The sequence below is a fragment of the Muscardinus avellanarius genome (genome assembly GCF_963383645.1).
Source record: "Muscardinus avellanarius genome assembly, chromosome: 5".
Classification (NCBI taxonomy): Eukaryota; Metazoa; Chordata; class Mammalia; order Rodentia; family Gliridae; genus Muscardinus; species Muscardinus avellanarius.
Genome location: NC_137790.1, coordinates 79668313 through 79685320, shown reverse-complemented (window position 1 = coordinate 79685320; position 17008 = coordinate 79668313). Strand labels below are relative to the sequence as shown.

General features: G+C 35.7%; 1 protein-coding gene across 8 annotated transcripts in view; it reads left to right on the top strand.

The window, feature by feature from the left end:
- OPA1 (OPA1 mitochondrial dynamin like GTPase) overlaps positions 1-17008 on the top strand; it is a gene marked incomplete at both ends in the record, with an annotated part of 97072 nt that overhangs the window by 53842 nt on the left and 26222 nt on the right. For all 8 annotated transcript variants that reach the window (XM_080695629.1, XM_080695626.1, XM_080695628.1 and 5 more), the window contains 7 exons: positions 2133-2285; positions 4137-4245; positions 4683-4762; positions 8913-9053; positions 12404-12520; positions 13665-13758; positions 14211-14321. In XM_080695629.1, coding sequence (XP_080551755.1) covers positions 2133-2285; positions 4137-4245; positions 4683-4762; positions 8913-9053; positions 12404-12520; positions 13665-13758; positions 14211-14321 — 805 coding nt within the window. The remainder of the gene's footprint in view (positions 1-2132; positions 2286-4136; positions 4246-4682; positions 4763-8912; positions 9054-12403; positions 12521-13664; positions 13759-14210; positions 14322-17008) is intronic.

The window sequence follows — 17008 nt, the reverse complement described above, 5'->3', positions numbered from 1 at the left end:
AACTTGCTTGAATATGAAATATCTTGAACTTCTGTGGAGGCTCCATAAGGAAAATACTTAATGGATTGACACTTGATTTGACTCAATTATAATTATATAATCATTTTCTTAGTTCAAATTAGACTAGAATTGCCGGGTGTGGTGGCTCACACTTGTAATCTCCGCGCTTGGGAGGTGGAGACAGGAGGATCGCGCAGGTTCAAAGCCAGCCGCGCTGGCTTAAGAGACCCTGTTTCCAAATAAAAAAATACAAAAATAGGTCTGGGAGTGTAGCCCGGAAGTAGAAGGGTTTCCAGGAACCCCAGTACCACCCAAAAAAAAAAAAAAAAGATTAGACCGGAATTATAAGAAAGTACCTTAAGGAATCTATTTTAGTTACCTGTGTATCTTGGCTCTACCACTTAATAGTGATCTTTGAGCTAGTTGTTTAACCTTTCTGTTTCCTCATCTGAAAACTAGGAATGACAATGTTGCCTATCTCATAGCGTTTACAAGGACTAAATGAATTCATATATGTAAAAATCTTAGATAATACCTGGCCCATAGTAAGTACTCTGGAAATACAGCTGCTACTATTATGATCAATATTATCCAGGTTGCTCAGGCCTCCACATTTGTTTATGAAGAGTGATTGTTCTACCTAAGAGTGTGTCCTGTGCCTTGTGGAGGCTGCTCACAAAATTAAAGTCAGTGTTATTAAAAGAAAGGTTGTTTTTCATACCTACCTTAGAAACAGAGTATCAGTTTTAATTCCTCTGCATGGCTTCCCTGCTCTCCTGTCCTGTTCCAGTTCTAACTTCTTACCTCTGTCTCAGTTACCTCAAGCCTTTCCTTCCAGGAACTCTCACAGCTTTGCTCCAAGTTGCTTGTTGCTCAACCTTGTTGATTCTCAACACATTTACCCCCAGAATAATTGGAGAACTGCTATCACCACTTCATACCTCTCCTTACTACTGACCCTAACAATTTTCTGGGCTCCATCCCCGTGATATGATATTTTCATAACTAAGACTCAAACAATGAAAGTGGTCATAAAAACACCCTGCCACTTTCTACTCTCAGCCATCAGTGCAGTTGAAAGACATGGATCTGGTGAGGCTCAGGAAGCAAGAGTGTTAGTGCTCATCCCATCACTCCCTGTGTCATCTTGGACAGTCACCTGTCTTTATGCCGTAATTTATTTATTTATTTATTTATTTATTTATTTATTTATTTATTTTATTTATTTATTTTTGTGGCACTGGGGTTCCTGGAAACCCTTCTACCTCTGGGCTACACTCCCAGACCTATTTTATATTTTTTTATTTGGAAACAGGGTCTCTTAAGCCAGCAGGGCTGGCTTCGAGCCAGCACGATCCTCCTGTCTCCACCTCCCAAGCGTGGGGATTATAAGCCTGTGCCACCACACCCGGCTTTGCCGTAATTTCTTTATGTTTAACATGAGGATGGGATAAATATAAAATACATTTAAAAGCACACTTAATCATAAGTAGATTTAGTTCTTAATTATTTTTGACCCTGTGATCTTTCTTGTACCATTCAGATAATTAGAAGCTTATTGTAACACAGAGTTTAATAATAACTGTTCGAAAGAACTAATGCTTTGTTTCAGATCGTTGATTAAAGGCAAAAGTATGAAGGTGACTGACTCAGTAAAAAAAATTTTAAACTTTGTATGATGTGGAAGGTAAACTAAGATGTCTTACAGGTTGAAAAAAATAAGTGAACTATGTTGTGACAGGCCTAGAATATCTACTTCATCTGCAGGAGGAGGTGCCAGCTCCACCAGGTGGTGTCTTGTGGGAATGCGGGTGTACTGGTTCCAAAGAAGCCAAAATATACTTATATGAAGTTGATCAACTTTTAAATGTTAGCAACTAATATTAAAATATTTAAAATACTGTGCTTGTCTAGCAAAACATGTCAGGAGCCCAAGGTTTTCTTCCCACCACTAGTTGTGAAATCTAGGTCTGGACCACAGTTTAATTTGCTGCCTTTTTCTTAATGTACTTTCCTATTTTCTGATAAGCTGATTTATCACATCTGTTTGGCTTGAATTCTTATATTATTTTTCATGTTATATATTCAGATATGTAATATAAATACAGCCTGCTTCTTTTAAATAACTTTAGGTTGCTTGGGAGACCCTACAAGAAGAATTTTCCCGCTTCATGACAGAACCCAAAGGAAAAGAACATGACGACATATTTGATAAACTCAAAGAGGCTGTTAAAGAAGAAAGTATAAAACGCCACAAGTGGAATGACTTTGCAGAGGACAGCTTGGTATGTCAACATAATTTATTTAATTAGGATAGCAGTGTTATTTTTATATGACTTCTTTTGTGTGTGTGGTACTGGGGATGGAACCCAGGGGCATTCTACCTTCAAGCTACACCCCCAGCCCTATTTTTTAGTCTTTTTATTTTTTTGAAACATGGTCTCACTGAGTTGTGAAGGGGCTCGCTAAGTAGCTGAGGCTGTCTGTGAACCACAATCCTCCAGTCTCAGCCTCCCAATTGTTGGGATTACAAGCGTGCACCACCATGCCCAGCTTCAAATTGATGTCCTTTCTTAAGAGAACATTTTATGTGAATATTGAAACTGTATTCTTAATTTAAAATGATAAAACAAGGAAATAAATATATTATCTGTAACCTGCTCTTTCACAGATTTCTGCTTTTCAAAAGTCACCCTTCGGTATTTATTGCTTGACTATCATTTCAGAAAAAACGTTCAGCTTTGTAGTAAATAGGCTCCCATAAACTTCCACAAATTGTCATCCATTAGCCATCACATGGGCCTATCTATAGATAATTGAGTCTAAAACCATAGCACTGTAATGTATTGAATGCTTGCTGATGTGCCAGGAGATCATCTACTAGGTATTTTGCAAGCATTATTTGACATCATCTTAGGCAGTCCATTTATTGTCACTGGTAGAGCTGGGATTTAAGGCCTGCCTGTCTAACTACAAAGCATAACTCCAGACCACCGTCTGGTATTTGCCACCATAATCAAACCTTTATTAAGTACTTGCTCCGCTTAGAATCATGACTTACTATTGAATGAAAGAATTGAGCATTTTTCTAGAAGGTACATACCTTACTATAAGGCAATTGTAATTACAATTTTGTTTTGATGAAATATTTGCCTTCATAGTTGAAAACTATGTTAATCTTAAAGACTATCAGCCGGGCGTGTTGGTGCACACATGTAATCCCCACACTTGGGAAGCAGAGACAGGAGGATCGCGCAGGTTCGAAGCCAGTCGCGCTAGCTTAAGAGACCCTGTATTCAAAAAAAAAAAAAAATAGGTCTGGGAGTGTAGCCCAGAGGTAGAAGGGCTTCCAGGAAAAAAGACTGTCTTTCTGTGAGAATGGTGCTATTTTCATTCATTCATTCAAAAGTTACAAAATTTGGAAGCTAATTTTCAGTTTAATAAATAGCTAACATTATTATTTAGACCTTTTAAGCATTTACCCTATTACTATTTTTATTGCTATCAACAGTGAGATTATGGTTATTAATTTTTTCCTCTATAATTTTGAAAATACTAATGCATAGTTTATACAGCAACAAAAAAGAGGAAAAGATGTTCTGAATTATTAACTTTGAATGTTAGGATTCTGAATATTGCATTTATGTAGTTAAATTTGTAACATACCAACCCTGCCTTTACCCCGTCTCCAGTTAACTTTTTTAAAATCTATGTCAGAAGCCGGGCATACTGGTGCATGCTTATAATCCCCGCGCTTGGGAGGCGGAGATAGGAGGATCATGCAGGTTTGAAGCCAGCCTTTCTGGCTTAAGAAACCCTGTTTCCAAATAAAAAAAAATATATAAAAATAGGTCCGGGAGTGTATCCCGGAAGTAGAAGGGTTTCCAGGAACCCCAGTACCACCAAAAAAAAATCTGTGTCAGAAGAGAATTACTATTGTTTATGTTTCAGAAAGAAATTTGGCAAATAAGCAGGCAAATAAAAGAAACTCCTGCATATTTATGAGAGTAATGCACTTTTGTGTTCTTTTAAATATATCTCTTAATTTGAATGTTTGCTAACCTGTCAGCTTAAATAAAATTACTGAAATGAAGAGACATAAGTCAGATTAGCACTTTCTTTCTTTGCCATTTCAGAGGGTTATTCAGCACAATGCTTTGGAAGATCGGTCCATATCTGACAAACAGCAGTGGGATGCGGCTATTTATTTCATGGAAGAGGCTCTTCAGGCTCGTCTCAAGGATAGTAAGTAGGAACACAGGTTATTGAATTCTGAGCATTTGCAGTAGTGAAGCTGTCCTCCAGCTTCAGTGAACACTTGTGAAAATAGAACATTTCAAGGTCTTTGTTATTAATACAGTTGAATATTATTTTGGGAATGTTTCAATCAACTGCTTTGTGATTACTAAGATTATTAAATAAATTGGATACATGATATATATGTACTCATACTCTGAAGAGCTGTTGTTCAGAATATTGACGCTTGCTGCTATGCTCTGTAAGCAATTGAGCTTTTCATAGGTTTTAAACATAACTTCTTATATGTATGCCATATCAATCATTTTTATTTCAATGGATTTCAAATTGTTATAACCCTTATATAGTTAAGGTAAGACCATTAGATATAATTTATGTCCTTGGTAAGTGGTGACATTGTTGATGATTTAATTTTTTTTTTTTAGCTGAAAATGCAATTGAAAACATGATAGGTCCAGATTGGAAAAAGAGGTGGTTATATTGGAAGAATCGGACCCAAGAACAGGTAAAAATAAATAAAGCTATGGTTTTATAATGACAGAGTTTTGAATTTTGTTAATTCAGGCATTAAAATATAATCTTTTATGGCTCTAGGTGAATCTTAAGAATTTCAAATATTTTATGTTAGCCTTCCTAAAATATAATGAATTTTTAGAATTAAGGATAATCTCAATAAGAAATTGTCTTAAAAAATGAAGAAGTAGCCGGGCGTGGTGGCGCATGCTTGTAATCCCCGCGCTTGGGAGGCTGAGACAGGAGGATTGTGCAGGTTCGAAGCCAGCCTCAGCTACTTAGTGAGGCTCTCAGCAACTTAGTGAGACCCTGTTTCTAATAAAAGATAAATGGGTCTGGGAGTATAGCCCGGAGGTAGAAAGCCCCTGGGTTCCACCCCCAGTACCACCAAAAAAAAAAAAAAAAATGAAGAAGTAGCTGTGTTATTGAAAGAAAGGGGAGATGAAACACGCCCCTTTTGTGTTGGTTACTTTGTTCATTTCAACTCTATTTGAAAAAAAATAAAGTGATGAACAGAAGAAAAATGAAAAGGCTTTCAGAAGATTTACAATGAATGTGATTAGGAAAAAGAATATAGTGATTTGTATCCATGTTTTCTATTACTTCTGGATTTTTCTGTTAGAAGTGTACTGAGATTATTTTCTTTGTATTTTTTGTTTCTATGTTAGCAAAATAAAGATGAATTCAGACAGGAAGTAAAATTGTAGAATTTGTTCCTTTAATAAATACTAAAACTAAATGATAAAGCCTAAGTATAAATAGCTAAAAATTTGTAAATTGAAGGAAAATATTTAAGGCATTAAAGTCCTCATCCTCTCTTCTACCCCCTCTTTATTTCTTCTTTCTTCTTAGTTTATTTTCTTGTCTAGCATTCAGTCTTACACTACTGTCTCATTCTTACATTCATTCCTTAAATGAAAGAGTCCACACAGAATATAGAATCTAAATATATAAATGAATGTAGTAATGAATTAGAAAAAGAGGTGGCAACCAGTCCACTTTCTGGTCTCTATTTCTGTTTTTTAAGTCCACTTAGAGAAAAGGAGACCCAAAAGTGAAAAAATTGGGAGAGGAAATAGAATGAAAAATTACCAAAGGACATATTCTTTTGTTTGTGTGTATTTGTTTTATTTAAACAGTTAATTGGAGTATATAATCAATGCCTATTTTCTAATTTTCCCATATTTAGCCTTCTGTAATATATCTCAACTTGACTCCAGATAGGAAGAAAATAGTCTTCCTCTTCTCTCTCTTTTTTTTTTTTTTTTTCTGTTAAGACTTTTGTGGGTAATGAGTCATTAAGAACCTACAGAGAAACTGGGGGAAGTGGAAAGACTTGGTGATTGGATTGTGCGTGTTATCTCTGTCATACACATGGGCCAAGAGAAAGAGGTCTATCACAAGAATGTCTGGGGGATCCATCAGAGGCTTCTCACTTTGAAAAAGGAAGAGGCATTGATTAAAAAGAACTGTTGTGAGACAGATAAACTAAAGAGGAAAACAGTATCTGGTCTTCAAGGTGTAGTGAAATTGGTCCCAGTCTCCAGAACAATCAACAGTGATCTCAGCATTGTTGCTGAGTTGCCTCCACAACTTGTGATAAATATGTTTTGGCTATACACACTTGGAGAGAAATAATTCTATTTTTCTTGAAGAGAAGCAGAATTTGTTTTGAGGTCAATGTAAAAGTTGGTAAGCCTAGAAGGAAAATCTGGAAACACCAGAAAGAGCCTTCTTTCCCCAAGATGTCAGGGTAGCATGTGTAAGACTCAGGGTGACTGTAGAACAGAGGCCATAATTTGGGATAGAGGAGGGACTTCAGAATCACAAAGGTAAGTGTGTTTATGTTTTGTTTTCTCCTTCAAAAGATGAGCATCATGTCAGACTCACAGAGTCAAAATGTCTTTCTGTAACTTTCTGTCCTTTGCACTCCTAGCTGAAAACTGCTGTTCCAGACCTTATACTTGGAGTTTACAGTGAAAAGCAGATTATAGAAGAGGTTGAGAATATCCAAATTTAGGTAGCTGTGTAACAGTTCTTTGTTCTTTTGAGTGACAAGATTTAGCAGGAAAAGAAATTTAAGATTGTCCTGTGATAAAGAGAAATTTGTGCTGGGAAAACTATTTTGCAGTCAGGCGTGGTGCACACTTATAAGCCCAGCATTTGGGAGGCTGAGACAGGAGGATCATGGTTTTTAGCCAGCCTCAACTACTCAGTGATGCTCTTTGCAACACAGTGAGACCCTGTTTTAAAATAAAGAATAAAAAAAATAGGGTTGAGGGTATAGCTCAGAGATAGAATGCCCTTGTTCCTTCCCCAGTACCAAAATTAAAAATAAAATAAAAAACTATTTTGCTTTTTTTTGTTACTTTTTCCCGGGTTTTCTAGGAAAATCCTACTCTTTGAAGCATTCTTACCTTGTCTGAGCTGAACTGATGGTCAGGGAGGAGGAAAGAGAAGTTCTTTTTTGAAGGCTGAGTGTCATGGCAGCCGTGGAATGGTGATGGCTGGGAAGGTAGAAGTGAAAACACAATGTAGGGCCGGGCATGGTGGCACACGCTTGTAATCCCCGTGCTTGGGAGGCTGAGACAGGAGGATCACACAGGTTTGATGTCAGCCTCAGCTACTTAGTGAGGCTCTCAGCAACTTAGTGAGACCCTGTTTCCAAATAAAATAGAAAATAGGTCTGGGAGTATAGCCCAGAGGTAGAAAGCCTTTGGGTTCCACCCCAGTACCACAAAAAAAAAAAAAAAAAAAAGAAAACACAATATAAGGTGAGTTGGGGAGACACCATTATCAGAGATTCCTCCCTACCTCAAACTGAGTAGAGATGTTTAAGCAAACAGTGAAATTTCTTTTTATTAAATAATATTTATCCAGGCTGGGCGTGGTGGCGCACGCTTGTAATCCCAGCTCTTGGGAGGCTAAAACAGGAGGATTGCACAGGTTCAAAGCCAGCCTCAGCTACTTAGTGAGGCTCTCAGCAACTTAGTGAGACCCTCTTTCCAAATAAAGTATAAGATAGGTCTGGGAATATTGCCCCAAGGTAGAAAAGCTCCTGAGTTTCACCCTCAGTACCACAAATAATAATATTTCTCCTAAAGTCTTATATCTTCAGAGAATATTAATTGATATTTCCATTTGCAAACTAAATAGTTGCATTTAAGTGTTATTTTTTAAGTACTTAGATTCTGTAGCTGTGGTATAGAATCTTTGGTTTGTGTCAAAGTTCTATTGTAGTAACTTGTTTACAGTTATAAATTCCTTTTAAACAGTTATTTTTTTTAAAGTACTGGGGATGAAACCCAGGGGCATTCTACCTCTGAGTGACACTCCAACCCTATTTTTTATTCTTTATTTTGAAACAGGGTCTCACTGAGTTGCAAAGGGCCTCACTAAGTAGCTGAGGCTGGCTTTGAACCTGCACAACCTTCCTGTCTAAGCCTCCCAAATGCTGGGATTACAAGCATGCGCCACCACGCCCAACTTAAACAGTTTTGAGTGAAGGATTAAAATCGACAAGATAAATCTAATTTCATGCACAATAAGTCTTGTTTTCAAACTTACACTTGTGTATATATATTTTTATCCTCTGGTGAGATTTATGAACATTTATAGAAGAGAGACCAAAAGTGAATTGAAAAGGGATAGGTACCTCATAAAAGCAGTCTTAAGTATGATTTTTAATGAAAGGCTTGTAAAAAAAAAATCAAACTATACATATTGTATTTAGTTTATCAGAAAAGAAACACGCCAAGAGGTGAGAGTCCTTGTAGGCATTTATAGAACATCTTTTTTTCTCATATATTTAGTTTACTTTTTCCTATACCCAAATTATACCCTAAGGTCAAGAAGGAAAGAAAGTAAGCTACCTGGTGATGGAACTTGAAGAACAAAACATTGCGGGGAAAAGTAAAATGAAATGAATGGGTCTAATTCCTATATTTCCCCCTTTCATCAGGCCAGTTGCTCTGTATTCATAGGCCACAAAGTAGGATACTGTGCTCTTTGTTCTTAGTTATGATCCAGCTTTTGTTACTTATTGTACAGTAATATTTTACAATATTGAAATCAGGACTCTGTTTCTACAAGTGCCCAATTACATGAACCATCTCAACACAGTCCTCTTTTAAACATTTTAGTGTGTTCACAATGAAACGAAGAATGAATTGGAGAAGATGTTGAAATGTAATGAGGAGCATCCCGCTTATCTTGCAAGTGATGAGATAACCACAGTCCGAAAGAACCTTGAATCCCGAGGAGTAGAAGTAGATCCAAGCTTGGTAATAATTACTGTTGAAAGCCATGAGTCTGCTTTTCTATTCATTGTTTCTTGCAATACAGTGTTACTACTTCTAATTTATTACTTGGCTATCTAAGTGCTTAATTTTACTTTGATCATTTGTACATTTTCTGACATGAAAACAGTTATCTTGTGTGAAGAGTAAAAATTTATTTTCAGTATTGCCTTTTAAAGGGTAACCTGTAGATAGGGAAATTGAGGTTTAGAAAATTGAAACCAGGCATGATGACAGACATCTGTTATCCTTGTACATGGGAGGTTGAGACAGGAGGATTACAAGTTCAAGACCAACTTTAGTAACTTAATAAGAATTTATTTCAAAATAAGAAATAAGCCAGGCATGGTGGCACACTTGAAATCCCAGGACTTGGGAGGCTGAGACAGAAGGATCGCAGGTTCACAACCAGCCTCAGCTTAGTGAGGTCCTTGGCAATTTAGTGAGACCCTGTTTCAAAATAAAGAAAAAAGCCGGGCGTGGTGGCGCACGCTTGTAATCCCAGCATTTGGGAGGCTGAGACCGGAGGATCGCGGTTCACAGACAGCCTCAGCTACTTAGTGAGACCTCTGCAACTCAGTGAGACCCGGTTTCAAAACAAAGAATAAAAAATAGGGCAGGGGGTGTAGCTTGGAGGTCAAATGCCCCTGGGTTCCATCCCCAGACCTGCAAAAAAATAAAATAAAATAAAATAAAGAAAGAGAGAAAGAAAGAGAGAAAGAAGGAAAGAAAGAAAGAAAAAAAGAGGGTTGGGGATGTAGCTCAGAGGTAGAATACCCCTGATTTCAATCCTCAATCCCCTCCCCCAAAAAATAGGGCCGAGGATGTAGCTCAAAAGTAGAATGCTCCTCGTTCAATCTCTAGCACCACAAAAAAAAAAAAAAGAAAATTGAATTTACTTGGGCAAGTTCAGTAGTTTTGGCAAAAGGGATAAAACTGACCCAGACCTTTGCACCATATCATGATGTTTCTGAAAAATAGAATTTCAGTTTAAATATGGCTTGTTTATATATGAGTATGTGTGTGTGTATAATTGTGTATATATGTACTTACAGGCAAATGTAACTCAATAAGATATTAGTAGATTTAGAAAAAGTAGGAATGTTAAGTTTTTACTGAATTGGATAAGGAAAAATACCAGCTATACTTTATACTACTTTTTGCTTATCTTCATAATGTTTATCTGTGACAAATTATTTTTAAAACACTGTTTCTAGGCTACATTTCCTTCTCCTTAGTAGTTAGTTAAGGATTCAAATGCACATTTGATTATTAGCTTAAGTGAAGGCCACTTAGAAAAGTAAATCTAGTAGGAATGCAATCACAAAAAAATTCAGAACCATCCATAGATTTTTTTTTTTTTTTTTTTTTTTTTTGCAGTACTAAGAATAGAACCCAGGGGCAGTCTACCTCTGAACTACACCCCCAGTCCTATTGTTTAGTCTTTTTATTTTTTGAAACAGGGTCTCAGTTGCAAAGGGCCTCACTAAGTAGCTGAGGCTGTCTGAGAACCATGGTACTCTGGTCTCCACCTCCCGAATGTACTTGAGGAATAAATATACTCACTTTAAGTTCTATCAGAGATCACAACAAGAAAGGAAAACTAGGCAAAGTCTAAACAGTTAACTATTATATATCTCACATTATTTATAAATTGAACATACAATTTTTAGTCGGATATAGATTTAATTTACCCACATTGAATGTTCTAGCTGTTATTAACAAAAAGTTGTACAGGTTAAGCATCCCTAATTCAAAAGTCTGGAGCTGAGCGTGTTGGTGCATGCTTGTAATCCCAGTACTTGGGAGGCTGAGACAGGAGAATTGCAGGTTCTCGGCCAGCCTCAGCTACTTAGGCCCTCTGCAATTTGGTGAGACCCTGTTTCAAAATAAAGTGTAAAAAGTTGGTAAGGCATATAGCTCAGAGGTAGAATTCCCCTGGGTTCAATCCCCATTATCACCAAAAAATAAAAGTAAAATAAAATAACTCAGAAGTCTGAAAAGCTTCAAAATCTAAAACTTTTTTCTAGTGCCAGCTTGATGTCACAAGAAGAAAGCGCTACATCAGGCCTCATGTGACTAGTTTTAGTCAAATGCAAGTGCACTAAAAATATATACAGTTGCCTTCAGCCTGTGTATGTAGGATATATGTGAAATATAAAAGAATTGTATGTTTAGACTTGGGGTCCTCCTGCCCACAAGATATCTCATTATGGTATGTGCAAATGCTACAAAATCCACAAAGCTCCAGTCAATGAAACACTTCTGACCCCCAACATTCTGGATGCTTTTGCTTTTATCTAAGGATAATGTATATCTTACTTTCTGTCAGCAAGAAAATCTCAGTTTTTTTCAAATGACACTTTAATACAGTCATTTAATACAGTATTGTAGAGCAATAAGAATATTGGATACAATAAGAATTGCTACAATAAGAATATTGGATGCCAGGAAATGTGAATTTAATACAGTTCTATTACTAGTATCATTATCTTTGGTAATTATGTGTGAGTCCTTGTTTCTCTTCTGTCAAGTAGTATTGATAATATTTATTCTATCTACGTAGCTATATTCTTGTTATGCTCAAAAAAGATAATAGATGTGAAAAAACTACTATTATGTAGTAATAAAATGGTATTGATCCTACTGATACAGTAGCAATGAAATGAAAAGTTAGAAAGGAAGTGTTGCTTTCTTCAACCCAGAAGTATTCAACCAGAAGTTGAATACTTCAACCCAGAAGTATTGCTGGGTTGATGGACATAATCTGAGACCAGATCTTGGTCTTAATTCTGTCCTTACAATAAGCTTTCAACCTCTTTTTGCCTGTTTCTGTTTGTTTGTTCATTTGTCTGTTTTTAATATCTAACTGGGAGCTTATCTAACTCTGCAAAGTGATTAAATAGAACAGTAATGCTTGTTAAAACCTTACAAATTTTGAAGTAAAAAAGCTAGTAATCCTAATCTTTGGCTTAAGAAAAACAATAAAGTAGATAAAGGGGGTTCATAGAAAAACAACATTGCCGTTTCTTTTTTTTTTTTTTTTTTTTTTTTTTTCTTTGGTGGTGGTGGTACTGAGGATTGAATCCAGGGGCATTCTACCTCTGAACTACACCCCAGTTTTATTTTATTTTTATTTTGAACTCACTAAGTTCCTGCCCTCAAACCTGTGCTATTTCTGTCTCAAACTTCCAAATACTGAGATTACAGGCATGTACCACCAGGCTCGACTTGCTATGGCTTTTAAAATAAAATTTCTGTATAACTTCTCAGAGTGCAGTTAATCAACATTATGAGTGTACAATAACTGTTTGGTTTTTGTTTTCTTAATTTAGATTAAGGATACTTGGCATCAAGTTTATAGAAGACATTTCTTAAAAACAGCTCTAAACCATTGTAACCTTTGTCGAAGAGGCTTCTATTACTACCAAAGGCATTTTGTAGATTCTGAGGTAAAGTTCCCTAAAACAAGAGGGAAATAGTTTTTAGCAATAGTTGTTTAAAGATGTATAAAAGTAAACTGTAGTTTTATATTAATTTTAAGTATTTTTAGTATTAATTTTGATTATCTAGAAAAAATATGAAATTCATAAAGGATATTAACTCGTCTCTTCTAAGATAACTTGCCACTTTAGGAATAACTACATCTTCCGTGCATATAATTCCCAGTGCCTATAAAAATATAAAAGAAAATAATCATTTATACTCCCCTAACATAGAAGTAATTTTAATTAACATTTTTATGTACTTCTACTCAACTTTTTCTATACATGATAGTGTGTATGTGAATAGATAACATAACTGTCCATTTGCTTAGTGTAAATACTTTAGAAAAACAATTTTTATTGTGCATTTTTCATGCATCATAATTTTTTCTTGATATCACTAAAAACTTGTTTTAAATGATTTATAGTTCTTGGACTAACTAGCAGTTTAGTGTCACATTCTACAAAGTAACCCATAGGTGGCAGCAAACTAATATATTTTGAACCTTTTCATACGTAAAAAAGGCTTTTGAGTATTCTTTTGAAAATGTTCTTATTTGAGACCTCAAAAATGTTTTTATTTTGTTTTCAGCAGTTTCAAATACATTTTGTATTTAAGTGCACCTCTGTAAAAGTGGCAAGTTTTTTTGCATAATATTAATGATAAACCCTCTCTACAGAATAAACTTTTTTCTAAACAAAAAGTCAATTTATTTTTATATATAGCTAAATTATAAAAATGGTTTAAATGCATACTCAAAAGAGGTTAATCTGAGGACATAATTTAGATCTGCATGGTTGCTAACTGAAACTAAATATAAATTGAGGGTATATGCTATGAATTTTTACTTATATATAAAACTTCTTACTTAAAGTTTATTTGCTTTTTCATTGGAATTAAAGCTATATAGATGTGAGGGCTTATAGAACAGAAATCATGCCGGATTTCATGCATCTATGTTGAAAAAATCTGTAACGTATCTACAAGAAGAGTATATAACATAAATATTTTTATTAAGGCTTAGGATGTAAATATTGACTTTGACAGTTATGTATTTATGATCATGGTTTACACTTTTAATTTTTGTCTGTTAATTACCTAATATTTTAGCTGGAATGCAATGATGTCGTCTTGTTTTGGCGAATACAGCGCATGCTTGCTATCACTGCAAATACTTTAAGGCAACAACTTACAAACACTGAAGGTAAACCACATTGAGATTGCTGTGACATTTTTAATAAAAGAATGCCAAGATATTTCCCTAAAAGGTAGATTAGAAAAGATGAAAATGGGATTTTTTAAAAAATATTATTAAAGCAATTATAATTAAAAATGATAGGAGATAGAACATACTGCGTTTCTACCTCCATTATATAAAAATCCCAATAGAAATGGGATCCTAAACATTACTTATTTTTTTGAGAAATCTATACTTCCGTTATTATTCCCTGAGGATATTAATTTCATGCTGATAAAAGTACTAGATAATAGTAGAGATTCTCTCTGTAACTAAGTATGAACTTAAGAATATATTTAACACACTGATAATAAGGACTTACTGTTGATAACATGGTTATTTTTTCAAACTATACATTCATAAAAATTATGCTTCTTGTTTGTTTTTTGGTTTTTTTTTTTTTAATTGACTTTGAGCAGTTAGGCGATTAGAGAAAAATGTTAAAGAGGTATTGGAAGATTTCGCTGAAGACAGTGAAAAGAAAGTTAAATTACTTACTGGTAAACGAGTTCAACTGGCCGAAGACCTCAGTAAGTAGCTCCTCCTATCCTCTGCTTACCTTTGTTCCCCTTCTCATTTCCATTGATTGGTTCATCCATTTACTCTTAAACTTACAGAGAAATTATTAGTATCTAGCTACAAGAAACTTTTCACTGAACCATGAGATTAAGTTGCTGATTTATAAAAACAAAGATTTTCTCCTAGTACTTACCAAAATCAAAATGTTAACACTGATACATTACTATAACTAATTCTCAGACCCCCTCAAGTTTTACTTGTCTCAATATTGTCCTTTACCTGAAACAATGTTTCAGGCTGCAGGGTGTGGTGGTCCATGCTTGTAATCCCAGTACTTGAGAGGCTGAGGCAGGAGGATTGCAGGTTCTCAGCCAGCCTCAGCTACTTAGTAAAGTCCTCTGCAACTTAGTGAGACCTTGTTTCAAAATAAAAGAGTAAAAAATAGGGTTGGGGGTGTAGCTTGGAGGTAGAATGCCCCTGGGTTCCATCCCTAGTATTGTTTAAAAAAAAAAAAAATTTAGTTTCATTTTTCTTGAGAATGGTACTTAGAAATCATGATCTGAGAACTAGGTATGCCATTATTATTGGAATATCACAGTTCCCAGGACTTCTCAGTAGAGAGCTAGGGAATAAATTGAAAAAATTTTTTTTGTGTGTGTGCACATGTAGATTCACATATACACATTTACATCTGGGTTCCTAATATATATGAATATGTTGGAAACCATGAGTTGATTCTTATATATCCAATTTTAATCCATCTCTACAAAGTTCTGGTTTTTCCCACTTTCTATATTTGTAACTCCCTTTTGATGGTGAAAAACCTGGCTACTAGTATCCTTACTGTATTTATTTTGATCATTCCTTTTAGATATAATCAGACTTGTTGCAAAAATGTTCTTTTCACCCAGCTTAAACTTTTAATTACCTCACAGCAGACCACCACAGTGTCTCACCCTGTCCCAATACTTCACTTTGTCTAGGCTCTGATGTCCTATTCCAGGCTGCTCTTCTTCAAGCAGTCCTTTGTGCTGAGCTCCTGCTTTCCTGCTTTTGCCAGGCATCTCCCCTTCTCATCCTTCCTGTCCCTCATCAATCCACTTCACGTGTAGATCCTTTTTCCACCTGAAGTCAGACCACACATTCTGGGAAACATCCTCTTCAGTCTTGTGCTCCATGTATTCAGTTGCCCCCAGCACAGATACACACTGAACCATGCTGCCAACTCCCCAACACACACACACACACACACACACACACACACACACACACACACACACACACACACCTTTAGTCTGACTCAGGGTTTTCTTGGATATACCCAAGCATAGATCCTTTCAGCCAGAAAACTTTCCAAGTTTAATAGTCACTACTGTATTATATGGACCAAAGTTTCTAATAGATCATATTCTTTTGGAGGGTAGTGTGTTCATTAGTAGAGTTTAGTTGAAAGAGACAATTAAGAGGTTTTTATTTTAATTTGAAAATAGTGAAGATTAGAACAATGTAGACATTGAAGTTTTAATACATTCATATTTTTGCTGATCTTAAAACTTACCTGGTTTTAAATAATTTCATTACTTTGGATATTCACTGTCCTTTAAGGAGTTATACCACATAGAAGAAGTTATACACATTTGCTGTGGAATGAAACCAGAGCTAGAAAGAGCAAAAAACATGGGGGGAGACCTCACTTCTTGTTTCATGGGAGAGGAATGATATGAAGAAACCAGGTTCTTTATAGATTCAGAGAAAGGACAGCATGAGCCTGTTGCATCTTAGGGTAGAAAATGAGGAAGCACGTGAAGGGTTATGTGTGCAAATCAGTGGTACACAGAGGCCCTCTGGAGGCTCTGCTAGGCCAAACCTGAGACAGTGTGGGCATCAGAGTAAATAATGACAGTAACAAAATGATAACTCATTGAATGAAATAGGAATCCATGAATTGGTAATTATACAAATAAATAAAATTAGTGATGAATAAGATGTTTTTATAATGACAAAAACACATTCACAGAAAATACTTCTTAATTAAAAGGGAAAAAAAAAGGAGTAACTGTAGAATAGAGAAACCTGGCCATCACTGCTTTAATCAAGTGGTCAAAGCTAATATTAACAGTGGTCAAATTAAGACCATATGCATCTTTACAGAATGTAATGCAGAGAACCCAACATCACTTCTATTATTATTCTTAACCAAGGATGCAGACCTTAAATCCAGTCCTAGCAGTACATTAGACAAACCCTAATTAAGGCATAATCTCTAAAGTAATTGGCCTAAATCTTCAAATACATCAAGACCATGAGAAAACTGTTCCAGATCAAACGGAAATAAGGACATAAATGCTAAACGCAATATCTGATGCTAAATTGGGTCCCTTTGTCTAGAGTACACTAATGGAATAGTTAGCAAAACTTGAATTTGAGCATTTGATGGTAGTAAAATATAAATGTTAGCCGGGCGTGGTGGCGCATGCTTGTAATCCCCGCACTTGGGAGGCAGAGACAGGAGGATCGCGCAGGTTCGAAGCCAGCCGCGCACTGGCTTATGAGACCCTGTTTCCAAATAAAAAAGTATAAAAAATAGGTCTGGGAGTGTAGCCCGGAGGTAGAAGGGCTTCCAGGAACCCCAGTACCACCAAAAAATAAAAAAAAATAAATAAAATAAATGTTAGTTTTGTTTCTTTATGTAGTAGTG